The sequence below is a fragment of the Acinonyx jubatus genome, chromosome E1 (assembly GCF_027475565.1).
Source record: "Acinonyx jubatus isolate Ajub_Pintada_27869175 chromosome E1, VMU_Ajub_asm_v1.0, whole genome shotgun sequence".
Classification (NCBI taxonomy): Eukaryota; Metazoa; Chordata; class Mammalia; order Carnivora; family Felidae; genus Acinonyx; species Acinonyx jubatus.
In genome coordinates this window covers 24,069,127-24,096,987 of record NC_069397.1, presented here as the reverse complement: position 1 = coordinate 24,096,987, position 27,861 = coordinate 24,069,127, and the positions used below count along the sequence as shown (strand labels likewise).

The 27,861-nt window shown below is 50.2% G+C and overlaps 2 protein-coding genes across 21 annotated transcripts in view; one reads left to right on the top strand and one right to left on the bottom strand.

Annotated features, from left to right (window-relative positions):
- PIGW (phosphatidylinositol glycan anchor biosynthesis class W) overlaps positions 1–27,861 on the top strand; it is a 367,667-nt gene that overhangs the window by 323,834 nt on the left and 15,972 nt on the right. The window contains exons 2-8 of one of the 14 annotated variants that reach the window (XM_053212164.1): positions 5,177–5,303; positions 6,222–6,297; positions 7,749–7,811; positions 8,681–8,738; positions 15,026–15,196; positions 16,296–16,785; positions 20,352–20,584. The gene's annotated coding sequence lies outside the window, so the exon portion shown is untranslated. The other 13 variants (XM_053212163.1, XM_053212165.1, XM_053212159.1 and 10 more) reach the window with 13 other exon arrangements.
- The window catches only part of MYO19 (myosin XIX), a 31,757-nt gene continuing 12,283 nt past the window's right edge, over positions 8,388–27,861 (bottom strand). For 2 of the 7 annotated variants that reach the window (XM_027034289.2, XM_027034290.2), the window contains 20 exons: positions 27,151–27,283; positions 26,405–26,474; positions 25,748–25,850; positions 25,004–25,100; positions 24,786–24,862; positions 22,950–23,097; positions 22,417–22,588; positions 20,600–20,673; positions 19,794–19,915; positions 19,512–19,625; positions 19,076–19,252; positions 18,608–18,760; positions 17,457–17,564; positions 16,555–16,625; positions 14,680–14,783; positions 12,947–13,113; positions 12,689–12,818; positions 10,853–10,938; positions 10,103–10,405; positions 8,388–9,173 (listed from right to left, as the gene is read on the bottom strand). In XM_027034289.2, coding sequence (XP_026890090.2) covers positions 9,045–9,173; positions 10,103–10,405; positions 10,853–10,938; positions 12,689–12,818; positions 12,947–13,113; positions 14,680–14,783; positions 16,555–16,625; positions 17,457–17,564; positions 18,608–18,760; positions 19,076–19,252; positions 19,512–19,625; positions 19,794–19,915; positions 20,600–20,673; positions 22,417–22,588; positions 22,950–23,097; positions 24,786–24,862; positions 25,004–25,100; positions 25,748–25,850; positions 26,405–26,474; positions 27,151–27,283 — 2,538 coding nt within the window. In that variant the 3' untranslated portion in view covers positions 8,388–9,044. Of the gene's footprint in view, positions 9,174–10,102; positions 10,406–10,852; positions 10,939–12,688; positions 12,819–12,946; positions 13,114–14,679; positions 14,784–16,554; positions 16,626–17,456; positions 17,565–18,607; positions 18,761–19,075; positions 19,253–19,511; positions 19,626–19,793; positions 19,916–20,599; positions 20,674–22,416; positions 22,589–22,949; positions 23,098–24,785; positions 24,863–25,003; positions 25,101–25,747; positions 25,851–26,404; positions 26,475–27,150; positions 27,301–27,861 lie in introns of those variants that run through there. The other 5 variants (XM_027034291.2, XM_027034293.2, XM_027034294.2 and 2 more) reach the window with 4 other exon arrangements.

The following is a 27,861-nucleotide window of genomic DNA, read 5'->3' as shown; positions in this document are numbered from 1 at the left end:
AGAGAGCCCAACCTTTATGAATCTCCCGCCTCTCACAATTGCAACACGTAGCTCATGTTGGGCGATTAGATCCCTCTGCCTGCCCCATCATGGCACTGGAGAAGGTGCAGGGCAGTGGCTCAGGCTCTAGTTAGTAACCCCACGCTCCCGAAGTACGGTTAAGCTTTCATCAGCTAATGTGGGTGGTCAGTTTGTAGCTGGAACTCCATCCACTAGGAATGCCAGGAAGCGCGGGGCAATAGGTATCCTGGAGTTGTCCCCGGAGAGCTAGTTGCCTTTGGGGCCCTCTGCTGATATGCACCTTGCTTTTGTGCAGGAGACACTCCCACCTCGCTCTACACACTCTTTCCTGCCTCGTGGCGGTGTTCGATGTGCGGGCCAGCTTCTTGGGTTTACTTTTCCTGGCACTGCGAGACAGCCTTGTCTCCAACCAAGAATGGGGTGGAGTTTACTCCAATTCCGCTGAAGCACACCTACTCCAGGACCAGTCTGGGCCTGGAGCGCCCTCTGGCGGTGCTGGGTGCCGGACCTGGACCTCCGCGCACAGCGCCAGCCTTTGGGTTTGGTCTTCTGAATGAGCTGGACAGCGCCTGCCCGATGGTGGAGCTCTGAAAACCTTTCTGCCTTGATTATTACCTCACCCCTCTCCAGGTCATACACGGGGAGGCGCGACGCAGCCTTAGACAGCTGCTAGGATGGGCGTGGTGGGCGTCCAGGGAGAACCAGCGTGCTGCTAAGCATAGCTTCGTCAGTGTGGACATGTAGTTGCTGGGCCTTGAGTCATACCTGTCATTTTTCTCTCAACTGACCACTGCCAAGAGGGCTTGCTTGACCTCTTGGTGTTCCCCAGCCTCATCACCATCATACCTGAGTCACTTCTTTTCCTGGACATTGGAGCAGGAGGGGTGTGGCTGTCTGGGGGAGCTGGGGTGGGGGGGTCTCCCAGAGTAGAAGGCTATCTTTACTGCGAGGGGTGTGCATGGGAGAAATTCCAGAAACTTTCACTTTTTGCTGATGTCATAATCTCTGGACCCAAAGGTAGAGGAATCAGCATGGTTTGGATATGGGTGAGATGGGGTTGAGCCCTGAAAATTGTGGAGACTTTCCATGGTCTCAGCCTCCAAACACAACTCACAGGAAAAGTCTGGATTGGGCAGTGGTGATGTCCATACTCAGAGAATTTCTACTGGGTGCCAGACAGGGCACAGGATTCAAGTGTGGCCGGGACAAATCACTGACCTTCTCTGGCCTTCCCAGGTATGCGTGGACCTTCTGGAATGGCTCTGGTATGTATGCCAGAGAATGCTTCTGAGTGTTGGGTCAGGGTAGACATGTCTTAGATTTCAGGCCAGTACTGGTCTACACAGGGGCAACTGCATGCCAAGGCAGGTAGGGACCCATGCTACTTCAACACTAAAGACTGGACAGCGTCCTAGGGACAGTTTGGCAAAGCCAAGGGAGGGATGGATAACTGTTCTGCCCACCTGATTGTGGCCCATAGAGGCTGATGGCAGAACCCTTTTGGAGGGGACTGAGTTTTGGGATCCTGGCCTTGAGGGACTTGGGGCCTGACACCTGCACTTATAGGGTTCGGACCCAAGTTCCAGGAATTACAGACTCTGGATATCACATAAATAACCCTCTGTAGTGCTTCAAATTACAAACATTTTTACACATGGTGTTCTCTCTGCTTCTCAACAACTCAGGAAGATAGACCTGAAAATCCACACTAACAGGTAAGGATCCTCAGAGAGGGTAAAAGTCACATAGCCAGGGAGAGGTTTGAACCAAGACTTAAACAGCTACCTTAGCCATAGCAGATTTATCCACAAAGACAATGACAGTCATGTGGGGCCCTTAGAGTAGTGGGATCCTGTGGGCTGATGGGCCAACACAAAGGAGGAGGCGCTTAGGAGTGAGAATGACTTATGGCCCTAGGTGGGCACAATGTGGGGTGGGAGCCCTGGTTAGGCTGGGCAGTACTGAGGGCTTCAAGGAGACATAGGCTGTCAATAAAACACGACCGTCTATTCCTAAAGCCTGAGGTGCCACTCAAGGCCTATCACAATTCATCCATCCAGACTTATTAGGCCAGGTCCCCATCTTTGGGCCAGAGCTTACTCATCTGTTCCCTGACCAAGATATCCCACACAGGGCTGTGACTTGGGTGAGTCAAGTGAAGAGTGTATGTTGTGAAATTTGAAGAGGCACTCTCTCAGGGCTGTGCAAGTGCAGGCTAGCACCGGCAGGACCCTAAGACAGAGTCTCTTCTCTTTCACCTCTCTCTCCTGCCTTAGGTCTAAGCTTTGAACTCCCAGAGGGAAGAGGCTGTGGCTGCTACTGCCTGGGTGTCCCCAACCCAGCCTCTGGGCAGTGCAGTGCTGTCACTTGGAGCTCAATAAACATTTGGCAGTTGTCAAGTCTCATCTTTCTTCCCTGAGAGAAAAAGGGCCTATGCTGGGAAAAGCACATGTACGCCACTCGACCTAACCGATGGATCTAATTGGCCAGGGTCTGGACTTCTCATTTGCTAGACATAAGCAAATGAGATGTGGGGGGCCAGGGTAGGGGTGAGAACCCAGTGCCCTTACAAGATTCAGAAAGTCCAAGCCAGAAGGTAAAGGACATTTAGTCCCACGTATTCTTTTTACATGTGGGGCAACAGAGCTGGAGAGTGACAGTGACTTGCTCCAAGCCACAGAGTACCTTAGAGACAGGGACAAGGCTACATAACAAGTTCTCCGACGACAACTGTGACCTAATCCTGGAAGCCAAAGCAGCTATTGGATGCACATCGAGTGTAGCGACTGTCTACTTATCAGGACTGGAGCAATGAGCAGGATCGATCCATTGCTTTTGACTGCCAGTAAGTGCTGCTCGCCGATTGGTCCGGTTTAAGGAAACGGGGGCGGGGGGTGGCGTGCACGTGGTACCCTCCGTCCGAGACTGGCGCTTTCGGGTGAGAGTGAGGCCGGGGAGCGACCAAGGCGTCGCTGAATTAGTAGCGCTGTCGTCTGCGTGATTTGCTTGGAGAAACCCAAATACCGCTGCCCCGCCTGCCGCGTGCCCTAGTGAGGGTGGGGGTCGTGGGGGAGGAGGCCGGGTGGGGCCTGCGGGGCGGCTCGGGGACCCGGCGGGGGCTGCGGGAGGGTCCGCGCGGCTTTCCGGGCTGACGCGGTCGTGGTCTCTGTTGTTGCAGCTGCTCCGTGGGATGTTTCCGGAAGCACAAAGGTAAGACCCCGGCGCCCCGCCTGAGCCCCCGGCACTCCCCTAGTGCGGGCAACCCCCGTCAAGCCCTGCCTCGCCCCAGGGGGAACCTCTACCTGTGAATGCTTCCTCGGGTTTCGAACAGTGAAAACTTCTGCTCTGCCTTTTCTTTTATAGACTTTTTTTTTTTTAACAGTGAGTGGACTGCTTTGGCTATCAGAGTCGACCCTGGTAGTTTCTTCATCTTAGTATTCTGACGCAGAAGCTGCTCTTGCTGAGGTTAACAACATTTTCTTTCCTTTAAAATGTTTTGTTAGTGGGACGCCTGGGTGGCTCGGTCGGTTAAGCGTCCGACTGCGGCTCAGGTCATGATCTCACGGTCCGTGAGTTCGAGCCCCGCGTCGGGCTCTGTGCTGACGGCTCAGAGCCTGGAGCCTGTTTCAGATTCTGTGTCTCCCTCTCTCTCTCTGCCCCTCCCCTGTTCATGCTCTGTCTCTCGCTGTCTCAAAAGTAAAAATAAAACGTTTAAAAAAAATTTTTAAAAATAAAATCTCCTTTAAAAAAAATAAAAAAATAAAATGTTTTGTTAGAAACGAGGTGGATCTGTTCACCGTAAAGAGTGATTAGTCTACATTTTAACTCCAATTCGGGGTCTCTTAGCCCTCAGGGACCCTTTGCAACGATCTTATGCTGGGTTGACTCTTTTGTTAAAGTTCCTCATTGGTTTCTTGCCTCTAGTGTCCTCCCTTCCAGACTCGGACTCAGTGGTCCTTTTCAAGCTGCTTCCCTCCCCGTTTTTGTTTTTTATCCCTAATGTCCCTGGAGCATTTTCAAAGGAAACTTTTTGGTTCAAGATAGACAGGAAAGAAGTAGAACTGCTTTGCTGGAAATAGGGTTGTGGAGCCGGGATGGGTAGGCTTTGCTCTGGCTGTGCAGCCCAGGGTGGCCCAAGAACCCCTAAGGCAATCTGAGGTAATCTGGAGCTTTTAACTGTGTGGCCCTGCTGCTGCCAAGGTTTTTCCTGAAGTGCACATTTGAGTAATTCATTCCCTTGAAAACTCCAGCCACTCTAGCAAAGGAAATTAGTTGGTAGTTCTTAACTTGGGTATTGCTCTCCCTAGGGAGATGCACTGTTACAATGTTTCTGTTTCACAGTAGCTGATGAGGGTTGGGGGCACTTCTGGCAATTGGTATTGACTCAGATAAACACCCTGTGGTGTGAGACTCACACCATTTCGGCCCTGAATACCACAGTGCCCTTGATGAGGGAGAGACACTGGTCTTGGGAAGAAAGGCCAATCTTCTGTGTGGCATTCTTTTGTTCTTCCTCCACTTGTGTGGGCCCCAGCCTCCTGCCAGGCCTGCCCTCTCAATCACCTGGGAGTTGCTTATCACCATGTCCTTGCACCTGACCCTATTCTTTCAGGGGTCTGGTCCAGCCATAGACCTTTCCCTCTGCCAGGAATGCTCTTTCCACCTGGCAGTGCCTCCTCTTTGTCTCCCAGCCCTCTCAGGTGATGTAGATCAGACTCTTCTCCATCTCTCTAGCCACCATCCCTAAGACTCAGCCCATTGAGGTGGGCCTGATGACTTCCATCTGTGTAATCCCAGTGGCACGTGGCACATGCAAATTTGGTATCTGAAACTGCTGAGAAAATAGTTTGGTAATTGAAGTCAGTGTGCCACTTGATCTTGGTGAAAGCCCTGTTAAGTTCAGCAGGGTAAGGAGAATGGGGATGGACCCTCGGGTGCATGAGGCCTATTTCCTCCACCCTCTGCCAAGCTCAGGGTTGCTTGTTTTCTGGATACTGCCCTTTGATTTGAACCCTCACTTCCTTTGCATCCATCCGTCTTCATCCCCACCCACATCCCTTACCTGGAACATACCTAGGTGCTGCTGGCTTGGTGGAGAGATGTGGCCTTGTCGTTAAAGTACAAGTGACGTGCATCTGATTTGTGTCTCTTTCAGAGCAGTACAACTCTAAAACTCTTATTGAGAAAAAAAGATCAGCTGTTACTGCAAAAACTATAAAGCCTGCAGAAGACAAAGGTGGATTGGTTGATTTCAAACCAGCCAACCTAGGAAAAGGTTTCAGGTAAAAGAAGCCGAAAGGAAAGAGATGTGGGTTGGGGCAGGGAGTCAGGAATGATGGCACCTTCCTGCCTGGAGCACCAGGAGTGGGGCACCTGTTATGTATTATAGAGCAGCCTGAAGGTATTGTTAAGGACAAGAAACAAGGGGGGCAGAGGGGATAAATGCTGTAGCTGTAGTTTGGGAATGAGGGGTGGACCCTGCTGGCAGGAGCCTTCTCCAGTCATGGCTTCAGTTCTCCCTCCACGGTCTTGGCTGGAGCTGTCAGTTCACTTGAGCTAGGCTCAGATGGGCGGCTGCCTTTGGCATAGGTCACCTTCCTGCTGCTGGGGGCTCCTTGGGATTTATTGGGAGAGTGGGCTGTCATCTCATCCATCTATCCAGACTTCAGTATCTCCTGGGTGTCATGCCAGTCTTTGAAAGCAGTCCCTCCTGGTGCCTGAATATTCACAGCATGGGGATAGCCTGTTTCTGCCCTTTGAGAAACTTCTTTGTTGGGTTCAGGCAGTGCCAGAAATTTCTGGCCATGCTGAAAGCACAGGGCATTCATGTTAGCAGGTTTTTATAGAACACCTAGTTTTTTGGCCCCTGACAAGGCTGGAGTCATAGTGAGGGGAACTGGGGTGATAGGAATTAGAAAATCAGGCTCCTGGCCTAAAGAACACAGAAACATGTAGAACAATATGTGAATACTAGGATGTATTTATTAAAGTCACTAATTCTTTGCTTTCACTTTCATTCCCTTTCTAAAAAGAGGAATGTTGGTACAGTTATAAATTCCAGAAAAAATTACTTTTGTTTTGTCTACACCTACTTACTCCTGTCACTTGTGTGCACATTTTTAATCTACTGCAGTAGTTGTTAAAATCTGGCATCTAGGTTTTGTTTCTAGTCCTAATTAGTTGTGTTCTGTATTCCTTAGATGATGATGACTCTATAGATTTTCTCAATAGTGATGAGGAAAAGGACAGTTTCTTTGCAGAATTTCAAGAATTTAGGTAAGTCTGTGCTATGTTTACTTCTTTGTCAACCACTGATATATTTAATCCAATGTGTAGAATATGATTTTGTTATTAATAAGTAGTTGAACCTTGAACTGTGCAGGGGTTGCATGCCCCCCTCCCCCCCAACTATCATGCAGTTGAAAATCTATATAACTTTTGACTCTCCCAGAATTTAACTAATAGCCTAGTGTTGACTGAAAGCCTTACCAATATCATAGTTGATTAACACATTTTGTATATGTATTATATGCTGTCTTCTTACAATAAATAGGAAAAGGAAATGTTAAGAAAATCATAAGGAAGAGAATACACTTACAGCACTGTATTTATGGGAAAAAAAATCTGTATAAGTGGGCCTGTGCAGTTCAAGCCTGTTGTTCAGGGTCAGCTGCACTTGAGTATGGCATGCAGAGCCCTTCAGTTGCACGATTCTGTGAATATTTACTCAGGGCTTCGACACCTCCCAGCCTGCCTACAACTCTCTTGCCCTGGAATCCTACTGGGTTTGTGGGTTAGCAAAATTCTCCTCCTTCAAGCCTTGGTTCAGGTTACCCTTCCTTATCTAAACTTCACTTTTTGTCTTTCTCAGAAGTAAGCATTTTTTCACCTTTCCATGGGGCCTTGTAATGTACCACTTATTTTATAGTAATTTCTCTCTCCCACACTAATTTGTAGGGCAAGGGCCTGCATTTATTCCCATGTCCCCAGCGCTCCGTATATAGTCTAGCCATTAATGTGGACAGGGCAATCCCAGGATCTGGTTTTTCAGAGGGATGTGGGTGTTAACAGTGCCCAGCATTTGTGTAGGACTGTGCGGTCAGCCCTTATAGCAGTTCTGTGTGTGATTAGTGGGCCAGTGTAATTCCTAAAGATAGATGGGAGTTTCATTGTTCTCATCGTAGGCTGACTCTGCTTGGCACCCACTCCCATGGTAGTGATTAGTTATACTGAGGGTGAAGCGGAGATATGAGAGTAGATATGAAAAGTTGTGTAAACTGCAAAAACACGCAGATATGAGTGTCCGTTCATTGCTACTGATCCTGCTTTGTGAGGATCAAGCACTTGCTTAAACAACATTCAGGGTATGTAGTGTAACTGTCCTTACCCAGTGAGAACCTTCAGGCCTATGAAGAACAAAAACATGCCAACAGCTTAATGCTATTGTTTTCTGTATTTATCCCAGTAAGCTATTTTTTCCTAGTTGAAATGGCCTAAAGTTAAACTGTTTACAGAGATGTCATGAACAAGAATCTGTGATGGCATTTAACTTGGAAATCGTCTGATAGGCTGATCTCACCTTATTTATGTGAAGCATTGGTTCAGTTCTTGGTTTTAAAGGTTAAAGGGATACAGTTCTTGATATTTATTACATTAGATACATTTAGCTTTTAACTATCTCCATCTGTTCCACTGAACTCACATTGGCTTTCTTGTTCATTTTTAAGGGGAGTCTGCAGCTTTAAGAAGCCTACTGTTCAGGGGTGCCTGGGTGGTTCAGTCGGTTAAGTGTAAGTGTCCGACTTCGAATCAGGTCATGATCTCGCAGTTTGTGAGTTCAAGCCCCACATCGGGCTCTGTGCTGACACCTCAGAGCCTGGAGCCTGCTTCAGATTCTGTGTCTCCTTCTCTCTCTGCCCCTCCCCCACTTGTGCTCTGTCTCTATCAAAAATAAATGTAAAAAAGAAGCCTACTGTTCAGTCCACACCTTAGACAGTTGATGGTCAGCCTCAATCAGGGGGACAAGGCAAAGCTCATGAGGGTCTACATGCAGGAGCCCTTGTTTGTGGAGTTTGCTGACTGCTGTTTATGGATTGTGGAACCATCCCAGGATAAGGATTCTTAAGATAGATTATTGTGTTGCTTGCTCAATCATGTGCATAGCACTCAGAACCTGCCAACTCCTCCTCCCAGGAGAACAGCTAGTGTGGGGCCCTGAGCAGGAGTGTGACTTCCAGGGTATAGGCCAACTGACCTAGGGTAGGCTGCACAAGTCTTTATCTCAAGTCCCATGGGCGTGGATTTCAGATAAGATGTGGATACTCAACATGGCAAACCCTTTATGGAGAGAGAACTTGACATTTAGGTGGTTGTCTTTAAATGTTTTAATTTGGGTACAGGTTAGACATCACATACGATACTGTTTGTCAAGTTTTATACCCATTTGAGTTAAAACTTGCTCACTGTTGCTAAATAAAATCAAGATATGGTTATTCTCTGGTAAACTGCATTGTTCATCCTTAGGTCAAATGCTTGAAATTACATTAAATAAACCAACATACTAAATAAGGTTTTGTTCTTTTTAAAGGAACTAAATGCAAATAACCCAGTCGAAATTTTGGGGTTAACTTCAAGCTGACATGGCCTGTTCTGTTTGCAGGGAATCGCAAGTGCCCCGGTGCAGTGACGAACCACACCAGTGAGTCAGATCTATGAAGGTAGTAAAATGTGGGAAGTTCTCTGTGGCCCTGAGGTTTCTTAGTCCTGGTTTGGTAACCAACCCATGACACCTGTCAGGGCTTGAGATGTAGATGGGAGCCCCATGCCACTGGTGGCTGTGGCAGCTCTAGGTTGCGGGCAGGAGCTGTCACTTGTTCACGTGTACTTAATGTTGCTGTGGGAGTAGTTTGGCAGCTTAGTGTTGATCGAATGTCTTTGGCAAGGCAGCTGGCAGGAAAAGGCCTTTTGGACACAAAGGCACTGAAGGATTGCTCAGCCTAGTGAGGCTAGGATGTCAGAATAACTCACATGTGGCCCAGGCTGTGTCTTTCCAGCAGAATCTGATTAAAGCCAGTAACACTGTGGAGTGAAGGTTCAGGGCAGATGTCAGCATAAGGCAGTGGAGACTTCCTGCAGTGGAACTTGATCGAGCCCTAGGGAGAGAGATACAGCTTACCTCTGGTTCCTAGGAGTGCCAGCTGTACGGGTGCCTAGAGCAAATGCTAGAAATGCAGGTATGGACAAGTACTGGTATCATTCAGTTAACGTTCTTTTCTCATTCTAAACCAGTGGCAAAGTCCAGAGTCCAAATATTTAATTTTATATTAAAATACAGAATTTCACATCCATTCTGTGTGATGCACAAGGGAGCTCTCCCCTACAAGGAGTATTTATTAACTGTCATACTCGTAAAACTGTTTACAACTGGAAGAGCAAACAGTTACACTTCTGTTTATACTCTGGCTAGCCTGCATGCTGTCATGGGAGATTTCATCCAGATTATGCCCTAGAGTAATTCCTCTGGTATGGAAATTCACTGTTTCCTTCTGTTTGCCTTGTCAGTGTCACTTAATCCTTGCTGTGACCCCATGTAATAGGTGAGTATTAGCCCATGTTCTACGCTGGCTGACTTTTACTCTGGCTGCCCATACTATAGAAACAGAGCTCTTGGACCACTGACTTACCTGCTTGTCATTTGCTCTGCTGGAACAGGAGATAAACCAAATGATAATTTGACAAAAGTGTTAAACCCAGTGCTATTTGAGGGAATAAGCTATCATCATAACCCACATTTTTAAAGTGGGACTAATTAAGTGGAGATTCAGAGGAGATGCTAGAACACTCAGAGGCAGTTTTTAAAAAGTTGAAAGGGCTCTGGAAAATTCCTAGTTGTAATGATGGTAACAACCCGCCTGCAGCCAGCTGGGAAGCGCAGGCTTCTGGTTTCCTGAGCAGCATCAGGATGGCTCTGGTCCTAACATTAGTCCTGTTCCCACTGGGGACTCATGGGCTTTGCCTCCTGCTTTCTACAAGGGATCCAGAGCCATGGTGGACAGGACCACCATCCTGTCACACAGCTTACCTGAGGCAGTGCTCGGATGGATGTGACACCAGCTTGTTCTTGTGCCGTCTGGACTGCGTAGCTACTGGGGTTGCCCATGGGGAGCTGGAGGCAGGCCCAAACCACCAGCTTCCTCTGAAAGCCACGTACACCCACAGCTGCATTGGCCAAGACCAGGCCCAGGGGCCAGAGGCGGATTATTGCTTCCAGGAGGCTGGTCTGTGCCTGGGGCAGCAGGAGGGAGCCCAAGGGAAGGGGAACTTGAGACACGTGTTTTTCTTGCACACCATCCAGTTCTTTAGAAGCAAGGAAGGCCATTCTGATCTTAAAAAAAGAATGCCACTTTATAGCTTTCAATTGATTAGCTCTCTTAAGGGAAACCAAAACTATCTTTAATAAAACAGCTTAACAAGGTAAACTGAAGGGCACCTGGCTGGTGAACAGCTAGATACCTTCAACTAGACTGGCACCATGTGGCAGAACTTTACATCCAAGGCAGATGTACTTAGGTCTTACATGTGCTACTTTAAAAATAATAACCTTAAGATCTAATTGATACGCCACAAAATTCACCCCTTTAAAGTGTATAATTCCGTGGTTTTTAGTCCAGAGTTGCTTATGCCACTCTGTCCAAACCACCCTGCAGTGTTGGGTGGTATTTTATACAAGAGAGCATACCAGTGTGCAGTGGCAGGGTCAGCATTCCACCCTGGGGCCACCTGATACCAGACTACCCACTGCCCGTCCTGACTGCTGGAGTCAGATACTCACCCTCCATTTCTGCCATGTGCGTTTGATGGCCGTGGCAGCTGCGTGCATTCTCTGGATGTGTTTCCGAGCTAACCAGGAACGAATGGCTAAGGTGTTTTGCCCAGAAACAAGGAAGTAAATGAAATGTTTAGAACTGTTAGTAGCCTGGCTCTGCAGCAACACCCAATCTGCTGAAGAAGTTTGGAATAGATACTTTTTCAATGAATGGCTACCTTGTGCCACTATGTAGGGTAAGGAGCTAATAAAGAGAATACCTCAAGAAAACCTGGCTCTGAAGAACACCCCTCACACTGTTTAGACTGGGAGAGACCCTACCTGGAAAGACAGCTGGGAGGCTTACCTGCCTCAGGCTTTGGCTGGGACAATGCCCAGGGGAGAAGAAGTGTCTCTTATCTGGGGAGTCTTCAGTTGAATTTGTTTGCTGGCTTTATGAATTCACAAATGGTGACCCCACCATGCACCCACATGTTGGTAAAGGTAATGACTACTGGATGGCAGACTGGTTGGCAATTTTTGTTTCCTTCTCTTGCAATTTCAGCATTTTCTGGTTCTTTATGGTACCATCATATTCAGAAAAAGGACTATTCCATTAAATATTAATATTTGGGTTCTAGAAAACTAAAAAGTTTAAAGACAAATCTAAATCTTGTTATTTCACCAACCCTGACGGTTCTATAATGTTTCCTTATGCAATTGTTTTATGCCTGTACACACAGAAACACGCCTGAGGAAGGTGGCATCGCCCTTGACGTGTGGTTTGGCATCCTGGTTTGAACGGAATACTAGAAGTAGTTTTGGTTAAATTTAAAATATTATTCAAGGGGCACCTGGGTGGCTCAGTCAGTTGGGTGTCCGACTTCGGCTCAGGTCATGATCTCGCAGTCTCTGAGTTCGAGCCCCGCGTCAGGCTCTGTGCTGACAGCTCAGAGCCTGGAGCCTGTTTCCGATTCTGTGTCTCCCTCTCTCTCTGACCCTCCCCCGTTCATGCTCTGTCTCCCTCTGTCTCAAAAATAAATGTTAAAAAAAAAAATCTTAAAAAAAAAAATAATAAAATAAAATATTATTCAAAAAGACTTCTTAGCTGGGGCTCCTGGGTGGCTCAGTCTGTTAAGCATCTGACTTCAGTTCAGGTTATGATCTCGTGGTTCATGAGTTTGAGCTCCGCGTCAGGCTCTGGGCTGACAGCTCAGAGCCTGGAGCCTACTTCAGATTCTGTGTTTCCCTCTCTCTCTGCCCCTCCCCCACTCATGCTCTCTCTCAAAAATAAAAAACATTAAAAAAAAAAAAAAGATTTCTTAGCTGCATCATAAGAGCGGTCCATAATAACAGCTGTCAGATATTTGGGTTGTTATTCTAATATTTTTATTTTCAAAATAAGACTGCTGTGAACATGGTTCCTATATCTCTTCCTTTAATGAATCAAAACTGAAGGTCAGTTTTACCTTCTTACACTCAGCAGGTAATGATTTATCATCTAGGCAAAGGAAGACGGCATAAACTGCTCTCTAGGTCTGGGAAAGGGGAATTAAAGGCAAATTTTTAGCCTCTGCTGCCTACAGAGCACCCCACCCTTATTTGTGGTGTGACCTGGCTTCCATTAAACTGGAGAGACACTCTGGGTGAGGTGAATCAGGATTCAAGTCCCAGGGTACCATAGGCTTGTGCTGTCAAGGTCTTGACGCTGGGACACAGCTTTAGTATATGGGGGTTCAAGCAGCAGCATTTCAAAGGAAACCTGTAGTGTGCAAGGTCTGCAGCAGCTGACAGGGACTGCATCCAGGTCCGTCTGCTGGCCTGGAACCGTGGCTGTGTGCCCAAGAGCCCCACCCCTCCTACCTGCCTGGATGAGCGTGGCGGCCTGCCTCTGCCTCTCCTGCTTGCGGTGCCGGTGTCGCCTCCAGCTTCCCTGGATGCAGCAGGCACACTGCTCTAGCACCTGGGCACGCCCACATTCCAGAAGCTCCAACTGAGAGGAGGGGTATCCACTGAAGTCTGCAGCCTCTCCTCCCACTGCCCTGAGGTGAACCCACACTCTGTCCTGCTAAGCAGAGCACGCAGCTAGTGAACTACCCTCCTCATCACAAACCAGCTTACCATGGAGTCAGTCATAAACACTTTGGTCCTGCCACAATGCACTGGGATTGGTGTGGCCTCGGCTGCGTCACCAGGTGTGGCTGCTGCCTGAGTTAGAGCTGGAAGAGTATGGAGGATGTCCTGGAGAAGAGGTTGCAGTGTGGCTCCCTTAGTATGTGGAGACCATTCTATGGGATGGGAGACAGAGGTCTCATCAGCTCTTGGTCATCTACACGCTTCTGTGGACTTAAGAAACTGGTTCTGGTCTCCCCCCATACTCCATAGGCTTCTTTGCTGCTGTTCTTGCCTCTAACCACTTCCATTTTTTGGGGGGGGCAGAGGTGACCCCTCTGTTGTTCTTCAGGCCCCTGGCTATTCTGAGGAATACCGGAAACCCCACTTGTGGCTGGCCCACAGCCTCCATTTCTGTGGGTCCCCCAGGCAAGCTGGCAAAGGGCAGCTGGTGCCTGGATTTCAACCTCCAACCAGCCAGCATCTGTTCCAAGGCCCCAAATATGCCGAGGGCCAAGCAGGGCAGGTGGACCACTCCCTAAGCCCCTCACCCCTTAACTCCCTGCCATGTATGGGAAAAGGGAGAACACCTCCCAGTCCCAGGGAGGCCCAGCAGGTCCCCATGTCACATTGTGCATAGCTGGCTCTTGCAGAAGGAGGATTTACCTGAGGGCTCTGACCACCTTTTGCTGCCCAGTGCCTCTCTGGGGACAGAGGCTGCCAAAGAAGACGCCGCAGACGAGAAATCCCAAAATCAACCAGGGGCGAATGGGGCTTTGGGCACAAGACACAGAGCAGTAGAGCAAATCATGAGAGAAGGAAAGAGGTGGAGAAAAAGAATGAAAGGAAAGTGATAAAACTAAGCCCGAGAGAGGAAGGAAATCAGGACTGTCCCAGGCCTGACAAGCCCCAAGGTAAGGCTGTGTGGGTGCAAGCAGATGCTGCTGGGCTAGGGTCCTACTGGGCATTGGTCTCATACTCTGTCCTTGGCCTCTTCCTCCTCCACCTATGCCAGGGTCTTACCCTACATGCTGACAACCCCCAAACTGGGGCCAAGGTCCAGACCTTTCCTTTGATATTAGGGCTTGCTGAGTGCCTGGCAGACATTTCCACTGGATGACTGTAGGGACCTGGAGCTCAAGTCAGTCCTGCAGAGCTCAGCAGCTACCCCCAAGCCTCTCTACCTTCTCTCAACTCTAGTCAACCTAACAACCTCACTCCCAAGGCCTGCCATGGGCCCCCTAACAGTGGTCTCCAGAAAGCATATGGCTGACATCACTCCCTTCCTCCTCTGAGATGTCCTCATCTGCCCAGAGAATAGAGCTCTGCTCCTGTGACATGGCCTGCCTGTTACCCCAGTCTCACCTCCAACTGTTCTCTGCCTTTACAAGTTCTACACACACAGTGTTGTCTCCTGCCTGCAGGCCTCTGTTCAACTACCTGTCCCGTGGAATGCCCTTCACCTGACTAATACCACTGGTCTTCAAACACCACTTCCTCCAGGAAGCCTTCCCTGATTCATACCTCCCCAGCACTACCCACAGCATTCTGTTCCTAGCTCTGCCTATCATCTTTCTCCACTGTCTTCTTTTAGTTGTTTCCCCCAGTGAACCAAGAACCTTGAGGACAGGGCTGTGTTTTACTCCTCTCTGAATGTCCAACCCCCTAGCCCTGAGATGGCCCAGGACAGGTGCTCAGTAAACTGTGCTTGAACAAATGACTAGCAAATGGGCCCCACTCACCTGAATGTCTTTCATCAGGAGATGGGCTATGGGATCCAGGGGATGTGCGAGTACAGAGCCTTCTCAGTAATTCATATCGTTCCACGAAGTTCTGGTGAGGGATTCTAGAAGCCAGAGCAGGCAGAAGAAAACAATGAAGTGACAGCTGTGAGCCTGGGACAGCACTTGGGGCTAACGGGAGTTACTCTATTTAATCTACTCAACAACCGAGCGAGGTGCTACCATGACTGCCCACTGAATGGATGAGGTTGTGGTTGTGGAGAGACTACACAGTGGAGACCATTTTAAACTGGACCTGCTCTTCTACAGCCTTGGTCTACCTAAACAAAGCTTCTCACTCTTTTAGTAGGGGATTTTTGGCCTGCCTCCTTCCAAACGGGCTTGCTGGCTCCTCCCCAACTGGATCACTCATACAGTCAGCCACATCTGTTGCTTCTCTGACTCCACAGCATCCCCTGCTTCCTCCTGATTTTTCTGCTCCCCTTCACCTCAACACTCAAACAGCCGATGACACCCTGTATGTATTTATACCTCCTCCTCCCGAGTCTGGCTTCTGTCCCCAACACTGTTCCAGTGTGGCTCTTGTTGCAGCCATCAGCAAACACCATGCCACCAAATCCAGCAACTGGCCTCTGGCAGATGCCCGGCTGACCCCTGTCCCCATACAGCTCTCTCAGCCCCCAGGACCCCTGTGAGCTTGGCTTCCTCCTTCACCCACAACTCCCAAGTTGCTGGTGCTGGTTTCTCGTCATCTACCTACCCACTCTCTAAATGTGAATGTTGCTCAGTGAATGGCTTCAGACCCCTCTTCTCTCCCCACTGTGATTTCCTCCTTGCTCATGGTGTTACAGCCCACCAAGGACAGATCCTCATGTACCCTCCAGTTCCTAAAGCTCTGGGCCCCAAGCCTGTCTTATAACCACTGCAAACCTGACAAGGCCACATTCCTGACTCCCCTCCTATCCCACCTCCAGCCTGTGCCTTCCCCAGACATCCTATCTCAGGGACAGGATTTCCTGATTCATCCACTTGCCTCAGATAGAAGCCTGGGAGTTATGTGTGCAACCTAGAAGCTGACTGCTCCCCTGCCCACATCCCATGATCAATCACCCTACAGTCCTGATTCTATCACAAACCACAGTCCAATTTAACCCATGTCTCTCCATTTTTCGTGGTTGCCACCCTCTTGCCTATACACCTGCACAATAGCCTCCTCACGCATCTTCTCCCTTCTCTTCTGACCCTGTGTCCAACATCCACACGGTAGCCACAGAACATGAATGAGAGCATAGCACTCTCTCCTCACAATGTCCAGCAGCTTCCCAGCCCTCTGGAAAAACTGCCAAGTCCTCATGGGACTTCTGAGGCCCCTCTCCCCCCATTTCTCTATGTGCAGGCACTTTAGCATCTCGGTTCCTAAGCTGGAGCTTTGTGCTTGCTGTTTCCTCCCCCAAATCTTCCCAGGTTGGCCCCTTCCCTCCCCAGAGGCCTGAGCTGCTTAGAGGGGTCCATCCCCAACTAGCCCAAAGATCCTCTTCCCCATTAGTCTACCTAGCAGCACTTTGTCTCTTTCCTAGCACTGATTAACTTAATACTTCTTGTTCTTGACTCCACAGGAATGTAAGCCCCAAGAGGCAGAGGCTCACCTTCCTTATTCACTGATGCTAGCAACAGTGCCTGGTGCAAAACAGTACACAGAAAGGGAATGGATAAATGAACAAGTGAAATCTCTTGAGTTCCAGGTTGACTTCTGCAGACCTGCCTCTTTCTCTTCACCTCCACATCCTGCTCTGGGCTGGGCAGGTCTTGTCACGCCAGAGTCCCAAGCTCCACCCCAACACTGGCCCTGCCCACTGTGGGGCCTGGCCCACTTACCGGATGGGGAAGCCAGCGGCACTGATGTGAATGGTCTCCACAAGGCCACAGGCCTCCAGCTGACTGAGGACCTGCATTGGTGAGGAGACAGGGTGGGCACCTGTGGTGTGGGACCAGCAGACCAGAAATACCACTCCTTCTGCTCTCTGAGGCTCTGGTCCGTGTGAACCTGTAGGCTGTCCTCATGCTTGACTGATGAGGGTATACTCTCCTGCTTCTGATACTGTGGAGGTAAGTGCTGGTCCTACTTCTGTCTCACCACTCCCAGCTGTGCAGAGACTCTGCCTTATGATGCAGCCTAACCCAATTTGTTTATTTATTTTTATATTTTGTGGGCAGTGGGGTAAATCATAGCTGAGGAGCAGGAGAGGTTAAATTGTAAAGATTAATTGGGACCTTAGTGGAGAAATCCTGGCTGTAAACCCTAAGGCCAGTTGACTGTGGGACACTCTCCAGCATCCAGCACTCATGCCTCATCCCCATCAGAGCCCAGTACCCTGAACAAAGGGCAGCTGCTGGCCATCAACTTTTGTGCAAATTAGAAAAAAACTCTACCTCTGGTCAGAAGTGGCCACACTGTGCACAGACTGCAAGATGATTCAGACCCTTCAGCTAATCACCCAATCCTCCGGGCAGCTTCAGTCTCATCAGGGCACATGGACTGGTGAGCAGAATGTAAGATGCAGTGGAGGCTTCCTGGCTAGCTCACTGTGCCATGCACAGACCACAAGAACATACATGACTGTCCTGCCAAAGCAGGGGCGCAAGATGCCCTAGTGTCAAACTCAACCCAACAGACTCGCTCTGGTCACTCCACTTGGAGCTGAAGTTCTGCCTTTCGTCCCTTCAGGGCCTTGGCCAGATAGGGCTCCCTACAAAGCAGCTCTGGCTCAGTGAATTACCTCCTCCTGGAGAAAGGTGTGCGCCTGGCCCTGGCTGTTGGGCTTGATGCAGCGAATGTAGTGGGGCGTGGTGCTATGCAGAACCTGCAGAAGCTGCTCCAGGGAGGCCTGCAGCGGGGAGAATGAGGAGCCAGACAGATTGAGGCTGCCTGTGGGCATCAGTGGGGCCCTGGTTAGTGACTGCATCAAACATCCCCTGGCAGTCTTCACAGCCCTGAGACGGATATCCTCCCAGGCCCTGGGATGATTATGGGAGGTGCTCACTGAGTCCATGCGCCCTCCTTGCCTGAGCTCCCAATGCCCCTCACCTCCACTTCTAGGGACCTTCCTGACCTGTGATCTGTACCTGGTTGGTCTCCACTCCCCACACCTCCCCCCCCCCCCCCCCGCTCACCAGAACAATCTTCCTGGAAGAGAACAATCTCAGAAGCCATTCATTCAGGCAACAATTGTTCTCATTAAGCCCAGACATAGTCAGTCTGCTGCTCAGAGCCCAGGGTCTGATGGGGTCACACGAATGTGTGTTGTGCACCCCCTCAGTAGCGTGTCTGAGGCTAGGCAGGAAAGAGCTAACCAAACCTGGGCTCCACCAAGTGGTTCCACTAGGAGGTAATGATTAGGCTGAAATTTGAAGGACTAGAAGGAATCAACTAAGACAGGAGGTGTGGAGGGTGGGAGTCTGGGATGGGGCTGGGGATGGGGTGGGGAGTGGTACAGGCAAGGGAGGGGCATCCCAGGAAGGTGGAGCAGAATGTCAAGGGTTGAGGGCAGAAAGCATAAGGTGCTGGAGGAGGTTGACAAATCTGCAAGCCAAGGACAGGGCTTGAGCAGGAAGCTGGAGAGCTAGGAATGGACTGGGACACAGAGGTTCATGTAACTATTGTTCCTCCATGACCACCCTATCGGCCGTGGGTGAGAGGCCCACTGTGCCACCCATTAAGCCCCTAGGCTTCCTGTCATGTCAGTTATGTCTATTTGTTGGTTTTCTGTTTTGGTCTTCCTCATGAGGCTACCAACTCCGTGCAGACTGGGACCATGTCTACTCACTTGTCAACGTTCCCCAGCAAACCACCAATCCTGGGAGGTGCTTGGTAAATATTTGAGATTGATGAGTGAATCAAGCACATTCTATCAGCACCCCCAGGACCCACCTTGAACTTGGACACCACAGTCAAAACAGGGGCTCTGCTCTGGCCAGAGGGCTCTTCCTGGGACTTCTCTTCAGGGTCCATAGGAAATAGCACCTTGAGTAGGGGGTCCTGGGATTGCTGTAGGAGCCTGGTCAGCTCAGGGGGGACAGGGTCCTATTAGGAAAGGACAAGGACAGCAGGTAAGGGCAGGTGGAGTGCTACCAGGGTTGTCCCCAGGTTTGCCAGCCCTGCTCACCCAAGCCCCAGAAGAAGGGATTCTACGGGAGACCCACTGTGACATGGGTCATTTCTGGGCAGCTTATGCCTGATTAGCAGAGATGTCAGGCAGGTAGGCCAAAGAGGTGACTTGGATTCTGGGAGGATATTCAGGAGAGAGAGAATGCAAGACAAGAATCTTCCATGTATATGCAGCAATGACTCAACACCTCATTTCACGCAGGCCCCCACAGGCCGTGGCCCAGCCCCCACCTTGTTCTTCTCCACCAGACCTGCCGTGTGGTACTGCACAGGCCCTGCATAATGCACCACGATGAAGCTGGGCTCCCGGCTGAGCTTGTTGTGGCCCAGGCAGGGACTGCCTGCCAGGGCACTCTCGATGCGTGTCTGGAGCTGGGCTGCACTGCTTGGCCGATTAAGGCGGCATTCCTGCATGGGATGCAATGGACACTCAGCCACAAATATGAGACAGGCTCGCCACAACCATCATGGATCCCCCCCGCCCCCCACCAGCAGCATAGCTGTCACATAGGCATCATAGTGACCCTGAGAGGGAAGGAACATAGGGATTAGCAAACCCATTTGGCAGATGGGAAGAGAGAGACACAGAGAGGGCCTAGTATGGTCTCTGAGGCCCCAGAAAAGCCCAGAGACCAACTCTGGTGCTTAGCATACTAGTTGACCCTACCTCATTTATGAGGGAGCAGATACTGATGGGGCTTCCCTCAATGAGATCCAAACAGGCCTGGTTGTCCTGGTAGTTGACAAAGGACCAGTCCAGGCCCTCAACTGCATATTCCTCCTAGGGGACCAAAGGTGGCAGTTGGGTGGCAGGAGAAAGCATCTGTGATCTGAGGCCCAGACAGGTCATCCATGGCTGGCCTCAGTACCACAGGATATTCCAGAACAGCATCAAATAAGGAACTAAAGGCTCTGGGTCAGACCCTGGAAGGAGCACTCCACTTCTCACCTGCTGAGCCCTCAGGTAGTGAGCCACAAAGTGCTGTTGTAGCTTCTCGTTGGCATAGTTGATGCACAACTGTTCCAGACTGTTATTGGGAAATGATTCAAATCCATATACATCCAGCAGGCCTGAGAGGATGGGGCAGAACCCATGGGGCCACTGCAGGGAGCAGGGGCAGGGGTACTACAGGAGTCCAGGGTGAAACCTCACACTTGGTACCCTGGAGAGGTTGAATGAGCAGGACACCCAGCAGTGGGCACAGTAAACACAATGCCCTGGGGTGGGTAGCATCTCCACTTCATGGCCCCTCAGAATTCAAAGCAGGAAGAAACGCTGAATAAGGTGTGAGGGGCAGCCTAGGGAACATTTCGTGTCCAATCCAATTTAGAGGGCTTTGATCTCACCAGCCCTGTTGGTATCTAGAATTCCACTGTCTCTTGAGCAAACCTCACATCTTTGAGCTTTACTTCCTCCTCCACCTGACTACCCCACCCCAGTTCCAACCATGTTACCATGTCCCCCAAAATCCCTTCTAATCTAGCCATTGTGCCTATCCCCTCACAGTTCTCCTGAGGCTGGAGCTGTTTCAGGGGAGAGGAGGGGCCCTCACAGACAAAACACCATCTGAGTCTGCCTGGAGAACTACAGATGGCTCAGATGGGGCACCGAGAACACAGAGACACCCTTGCCCAGACACTGGTGGACAATGAGGAGATGGGGGTGCAGAGAAGGGAAAAGAGCTGCCTGGAGTTGCACACTGGACTGGACTGTTTTTTCGAAGGAGTGCTCCTGAAAGGGTGAGCCCCTGCTACCTATGAAAGTGGTCCAGGAGTCAGGGTCTGCACAGATGCTGCTATTGATCACGGATACCAGCCAGTCAAACAGCCTGTTGGGGTGGGGGTGGAAGGAGAGAGGACTCTGGTGAGAGGTCAGGTAAGCCTGAGGGATAGCAAAACTGCTCCTCCAGCCAGGGTGCCACACTCTGAAGGGCCTGAATTCCCAGCCAGACAGGCCAAAGGATCAAACCCTTTCCTCCCATTTGCTGCCCATCCCATTTTGCCCCACTACGAATGCAGGCTTGTGGTCATGCATGTTCCTAGGATGCACAAACCCGGCCTGTCCTCCCAACAAGACTGAACACACGACCGGTAGACTCTGGGGCTAGACAGGGAATGGGACTCCATCAGTCACTTGGCCGGACACCCAGCTAGTGTCTTAACTGGAAGGGAAGGGGTGAACGGGAAGGCCTAGGTGGAGTTTGCAAAGAACTGAGTTCACTGGACACCCCTGAAAACTGGACCTGTGGCACCTAGAGCTCAAGACCCTGCCACATCCCTTAGTCCTGCATAAGCAGGCCCCGAGTCACCTGAGGCCAAGGGGTACTCTGCACTCTGGAGCACCCCACCCTGAGACGGTGAGGCAGTTACTATGCTGGTGACACGTACAATACTATTAAGGAATTTCTTTCTTACGATTTTTCTTAAAGTGACTGCTCTGCAGTTTATTGCAATTCAGTCAGTTAAGCGTTTCTGCTTTTGTACCAGGGGCTCCAAGTACCTGTCTGAGGCACTGAAAACAAGTGACCTAGTGTTACAATGATCTGATGTTTATTATGTATGAAGTGCTCTATGGTTAGAGGTTCACATGATCTATGATCATCATATTTTATTTTACCGATTTTACAGTGACTTGACACAGGCTTTAAAAGTCTTTGGCATGAAATTAGCTTCAAGGCAATGGGAAAAGAGTCTCTTCCTGAATTGGGATCCGTCTGAGCCAAGCTGCCCTAGGCAATGTTCAACTCAGCAGATCTTCCCTCAGTAATGCTTCTCAAGCTCTTGACTCTTCAAGAAGTTCATGAACATGGGGGGGACCCTCTCCCCAGGTGCCCAGGTTCCCATGAGCACACACGCATGCACACGCACACGCGCGCACACACACACACACACACACACACACACACACGTGTTCTGACCCATGGTTCTGGAGGATTCTGGGTCCCCTGACTCCTTACTTGGTACCCAAGGCTCCCTTACTTAGAACCCAGGGTGAGAAACCACCCTTAACCACATGGCCAGAATGTGGAGCTGCTCAAATAACCCACCAGGAAAAGGCCAGCACCCCCACCTTCACCCTGTTGTGGACTCCCATTTGCTGCACACTGTGTTGTCTGAGACTGTGGGCCACACTACTGGCCCTACCATCTATCAATTTCCCCAGGTAACATGAAGAGATGAAGTATAAGGTCACGTGGAGATTGAGGACCCTATTCACCCATAGGTCTAAACCTGGAACTCTGAGAACCCCAGATCAGCTTGGAGGCCTGATGTGCCCGTGAAGACCTAAGCAGGCTTTCCTCACCCATGGCCAAGGGCAGGGCAGGCTCCTATACTTTATTAATGAGCTGAATCTAGCCCAGAATGTGGCAACTTCCCCATGCAGAGTACTCTGGAATTAAGGTCAAAGGCCATGCCCGGGGAAAACCCAGAAGCCATTCATTCCCTGCTGTCCATTCATATGCTTTATCTGGAAGCCCTCACCATGGGCCTGGGCCTATTGCATGATGGTGTCTGATCCAACTCCAGAGAGGGGGAGAACTTGGAAGGAGGGCAGGGCCCAGAGTGCTTACCGTGCGTAGACTAGTTTGGCCAGACAGTCTCTGCGAGTGTCACACTCGGCTCGGGAGCAGGGCTTCTGGAATACCTGCTGCTGCCTGCCTGCCCTGATGGTTCTAATCTGCAGTGTCTCCAGCAGTGGGTCTTCTGGAAGCTGCAGCAGTGAGGCTGATGTCCTGATAGAGCCTGAGAGGGACAAATCACCCTCCATCCAAAAAGGCCTCTTTACAAGACACTGTGAAGTCACCCAACTGGACAGAATAAACCTAGGTTCTGGTGCATGAGGAGACTTGCCCAAAGCAGAGACTGGACTTGAACCCAGGACTTATATGTCCCGGTCCACACTGCCATATGTGGGGCAAATCACTTTATAAACCCTCTCTTGTTTTCTCACCTGTAAAACAGAGATGATGCTGTTTGCCTCACCAGAGATGGGGTAAGTAGTAACATCCATGGTTTCATCAAGGGCATCCTCACATTCCAAATTTCACCCTCTGGCCTCCCACCAGGTCCCACCGGTGTTGGCCCTTTTCCAGACAGGGCATACCCTGCTCCCTGGGTGTGTGACCAAAGCTGATACACAGACCCCCATCCTTGTTCTCACACTTGGCATCATCCATCAGCTGGCAGGACTGGGCTTCATCCTTAGAGTCAGCAAACCAGATGTTTCCGAGGTGCAGCAGTCCAGCCAGGACCTGAGCAGACAGGAGACAACATGACAGGAGCACCTTCTCAAGGGCTGAAGCCTAGCCTGGGAGAGGCCCCTCTCCTGATGAATATAATCATGAGGACAAAATAGTAACAGAAACTCCCAATTGATGCCCATGACAGAAATGACACAGGGAAATGTTAAATTACAAACCTATAGGGATTTCTGGCTGGCTCAGTGGAGCATGTGCCTCTTAATCTTGGGGTTGTAAATTCAAGCCCCACGGTGAGTGTAGAGATTACTTAAAAAAATAAAATCTTTAAATCACAAGCCTATAGGCAACAGACGTGGTAAAAGAGAAAGGCAGGATGAGAATCCATGTAGTCTGAGACTTCAGATGTCTCCCAGGGCAGCCAGTGGGCTCCTATGTCACCCACTGTCTGTCCTTGTGCCTCCCCTCCTCCAGGAGCAAACTGTGAGAACACCACTCCTGTTACTTGTGGACCAGGCTCTTTCTGTGTGGCTGGTGGGGGTTTGGCCCTGGTTCCCTTTGGTCCTTTCTCAGCACTGCTAGGCAGCTGACAGCACAGTCCAGGATAGGATCTGTGATCTTGGTCTCCTAATAGTGGGTGCTCCCTTGCCTGTACACTCACTGATCCATAAGGATGAGTGTCCAGGGGCTATAGGGAGGAGACTCATATGTCCAGCAGCTGGGGAACCCTTAGACTCTTATGGGGAGAGCAGAGCCTCTCCTACCATGCCTGTCTGGTCCCAGGCAGGGTATCTCCACATGATACCAGCTTTCAGGCCACAATCTACCTTGGAAGAAGACTGCTGTGCCCAATGGGTAGAGGGTCATGATACTGTCAAGCCAACACTCCTGTCCAGACCCCTGGTGTTGTCCACTTGTCCTGGGCTTGTTCCCATGTGCTGTCCCTGTGGCCAAACCTGATGGTGCCCATACTGGCCATGATCCCCTCCCTGCCTGAGCAGCCCCAATCCAGAGGTAGAGGTCAGTTTCCACTGTACTGCCATCTCCCTGCAGGGGTTTCTCCGTATCTGCTGCCAGCCTATCCTATGTATCCCCCTCCTGTTGCTCTGGTGGGTGAGGAGGTGATGGCAGAGGGAGGTAGTGAGCCCAGTCAGCAAAGACAGAAGGGAGAAGAGAGGCCACTAGTGGGATGAGAGGCGCCCAGGTCACATGGGTCAGCACTCCATCCAAGAGGAGGGAAAGAAAGCAGAAGTCAGAATTACTACACCTGGTACAAACTGCCCTATGGTGATGTCTGACCTTGGGGAGGTTACTTTACCTCTCTAGTTTTCTCAAGCACAAAATGGGAAAAATCTCCATATACACAGGACTGTTAAAAAAACCAAATAACTAAGAGGTATGAGGATGATTTTAAAATCTGAATACACTGGATGAACATGTGGTGGCATCACTTCTCTATTTTGATCACTGCAGTGATAACTGACCCAGGCACCTCGTCCTGTTCCCCGGGCCACTGTGCTAGATTTTACAATACAGTACTGTGCACTTGATCACTGTCCTCTATGCTCTGTCCACCCTGATTCCCTGTCCAGGCTCAGGTGCACAGAGGATAGTTGACTCCTTAGAAATTACACAGTGGGGCCTAAAGTCCTAGATCCTCAGAGTTCAGAGAAGGGGCCTATGAAAGGGGCTGCCCATCCATCACATCTACCAAACGTAAGAGGTATGCCTTTTCTTCTCACCTGAAAGATGTTGTTCTGAGTGGGGATGTCAATGCCCAAATGAAGCATGGCCTCTCTGGTCACCTGGAAACAATCCTCTGAAAAAGAATCCAAATCACAGCCCAGTGTCAGCACCCGAGGTCAACAGGGGCTTCAAGGAGTGAAGAAGGCAGGCCCTATGCAGAATGTGAGTGGGTACTGATGGGCTAGCCCAGGGTGCTAGGCAAGACTCCCCCTACCTTCCAAGGTCCTCTCTGGGTTAGGTAGCCAAGAGAAGGATGCTCCCTCGGGGAGGTGCCACTGGAGCCTCTCATCCACGCTGGCTCCTTTACAGATCTGTGGGGAGGGGTGGGAGGGTGGCTGAGGTGGGGGTGTGAGGAAGACCAGGCCTGCATAAGCCTGGGGTTGTGATGAGGAGAAATGCTTCGACATTACAAGGCTGAGACGTCAGGGCACAGAGCCCAGGGCAGGCCCAGGGGCAAAAGCCGCAGTAAATATTCTAAATATCTCTGATGCAAAAAAGCCTGCTGAGGCCTGTGGTCTGATGAGGAAAGCACTCCTGTCTAGAGAGCCCCCAGTCCCCATCTGAGAGCAGGGAGATGTACTGTCCATGTTCTAGGGAACCCCCAGTCTGATGGAAGACACATCAGACACAGTTCTAGGGAAGCCCTCATTCTGTTGGAAACAGTTAGTTGCCATTCTAGGAGTCCTCAGTTTGGTGAGGGTGACACAGTCCCAGTCTCAAGGACCTTTTGGTCTGACAGAGAAAGCAAACGCATCTCCATGTCAAAACCATCCTGGGAGTGGAGGTCCAACGTGAGGCAGAAGTGTTGCATAAAACTTCCAGGAATAAGGGGCGGTATCACTGAAAGCCAGGTAATGAGGCAGGCCTGGAGCATAGTGGGGGTGGAGGGGAGGGTTTGGACACTCAGACCCATCTCCACTCTACATCTGGGCAGCTGTGGGCCCAGCCTGACACAAACCTGGTAGAAGATGTGGAAGTTCCTCTCACTGGAGGCCTGGCAGGTCACTCGAGTTTTCTCTAGGAGGTACGTCTGGACTGCAGCTCCAGTCATCTGCTGGGCACTGGGCATAAGCAGGCCAGAGCCCATTAGTGGTCTGTTCATTCCATAGCCATTTATTAGGTACTATCTTGTCCCAGAATGCAATCTAGCCACTCCCCCCAAAGCTCTTTCACTTAAAGTGGGTGTTGAGGACAAGGACCACTCAGCAGGTCCTTAGCTGTTCTGGAACTTTCCCCTGCGACCAGCTCAGTGGACAGGACCAAGCCCTCTATATGTCATTTTGTCCCATCCCAAACCAAGAATAGAAGCCCCAGTTTCAAGTGTAGGGGTATAGTCCAGAAAGGTGGTAGTTTAACCCAAAGCCCCCGAGCAAGGGTGAAGCCGGGAGGAACTCACAGGCCATGACAAGAATACTGCCTCTGGGTCCCTGAGGCTGGAGTAGCTAGAAGTCTCTAGGTTCAAAGATCACCCTCAGGCTCATTTAGCCCACAAACATTACATGCCAAGAGGAGCAGGGTTCTGCCCATAAGGGTAGCCCAGGCTGGAGACTGCCCCCGTCACTTGCAAACTCCCCACCCCAGTCCTCCCGTCAGCCAGAGTGGCAGCAGCCATTACCTGTTCAGCTGTAGCTGGATGAACTTCCCAAAGCGACTGCTGTTGTTATTCCTCAGTGTGCACGCATTCCCTACAGATCACACCTATGTTTATAACACTCCCCCACGTTTATAGGGTCCTCATGGGCCAAGGTGGGGGCCATCTCTACCTGCAAGTCACCTGAAGGCCCCTTTGTGGGTTTCCAGGTCACAGGGGACTGGACTAGAGAATGGGCACTCGGGCTTCAGCAAGTGTGTTTCAGGAGAGTTAGAACTTCCTAGCAATGAACTAGAATGAGCAAATCTCAGTGGTCGGGGACTGTCTTCTTTGAAGGGAAAGGACCAAAATCAACAAGCTGTCACTACTGAGTTAGGTAACATCTAGGTACAACAAACCTATCTCCACCCTACATCTGGGCAGCTGTAGGCCCAGCCTGACACATCTAGGCTCGAGTCCCAACATGGACAATAACTGATGAGCATTCTTAGACAAGTCCCCTTCTTCCCTGAAGCATTAGGAAACTGTATGTAAGAACAGGATTTGAACTAGGAGAGCCACAAAGTCCTCTCCAGCATACTGTTACATCTACCTAGGCTAGAGGAGGGGATGACTCTAGTGGAAGGAGGCCAAGGGTACCTGGAAGGAGGTTGAGGGTCCAAGGCAGTGAGTGATACACTCTCCTCTCAAAGCACTACCCCTCTCCCTGGGAGATGGCAAATCCCAGAAGAAATGGAACCGAGGTACTATGCACAGGACACCAAGCTCACCAAAAGCTTCCATGACAGGGTTGGAGTTTAAGATGCGCTGTTCAATTCTCTCTGCAATTTTGTGACTCTCCAAAGATGTGGGTGAGGCAGCCACCACAGCGTAGAACTTCATCAGGCAGCGGGATGTCCATGTCTGCAGCAGAAACAACCCTGTGGGAGACGAGTCCATGTTCCCTCCCACCAGACCTCAGGATATAGTGCCCACTAGAGCCCTCTTCTCCACCAGACATGTTGCTGACTAAATGGGGGAATAGTGAATTTAACTATGTCCTTGGACAAGGCACTTCACCCATCTGTGAAATGGGAGGGTTGCTCACTTCTGCTGCTTCTAGTTCCAGAGGACACCTTTAAGAAATAAAGGAAGAGGCACCTGGGTGGCTCAGTCAGTTAAACGTCTGACTTCGGCTCAGGTCATATCTCATAGCTCGTGAGTTCGAGTCCTGCATTCGGCTCTGTACTGACAGCTCAGAGCCTGGAGCTTGCTTCAGATTCTGTCGCCCTCTCTCACTGCCCCTCCCCCACTTGTGCTAGTGTGAGCTCTCTCTCTCAAAAATAAACAAACAAAAAAGGTATTTAAAAAAAAAAGAACTGTTAGAATTAACCTTTTTTCAACACAATTGCAAAATTCAAATGAATTGTAAGGTAGAGAATAGCTCCCAGAAGGTAGAACAAAATATTAAGAGATGGAAGAGTAAGTGAGAAAAATAAGAC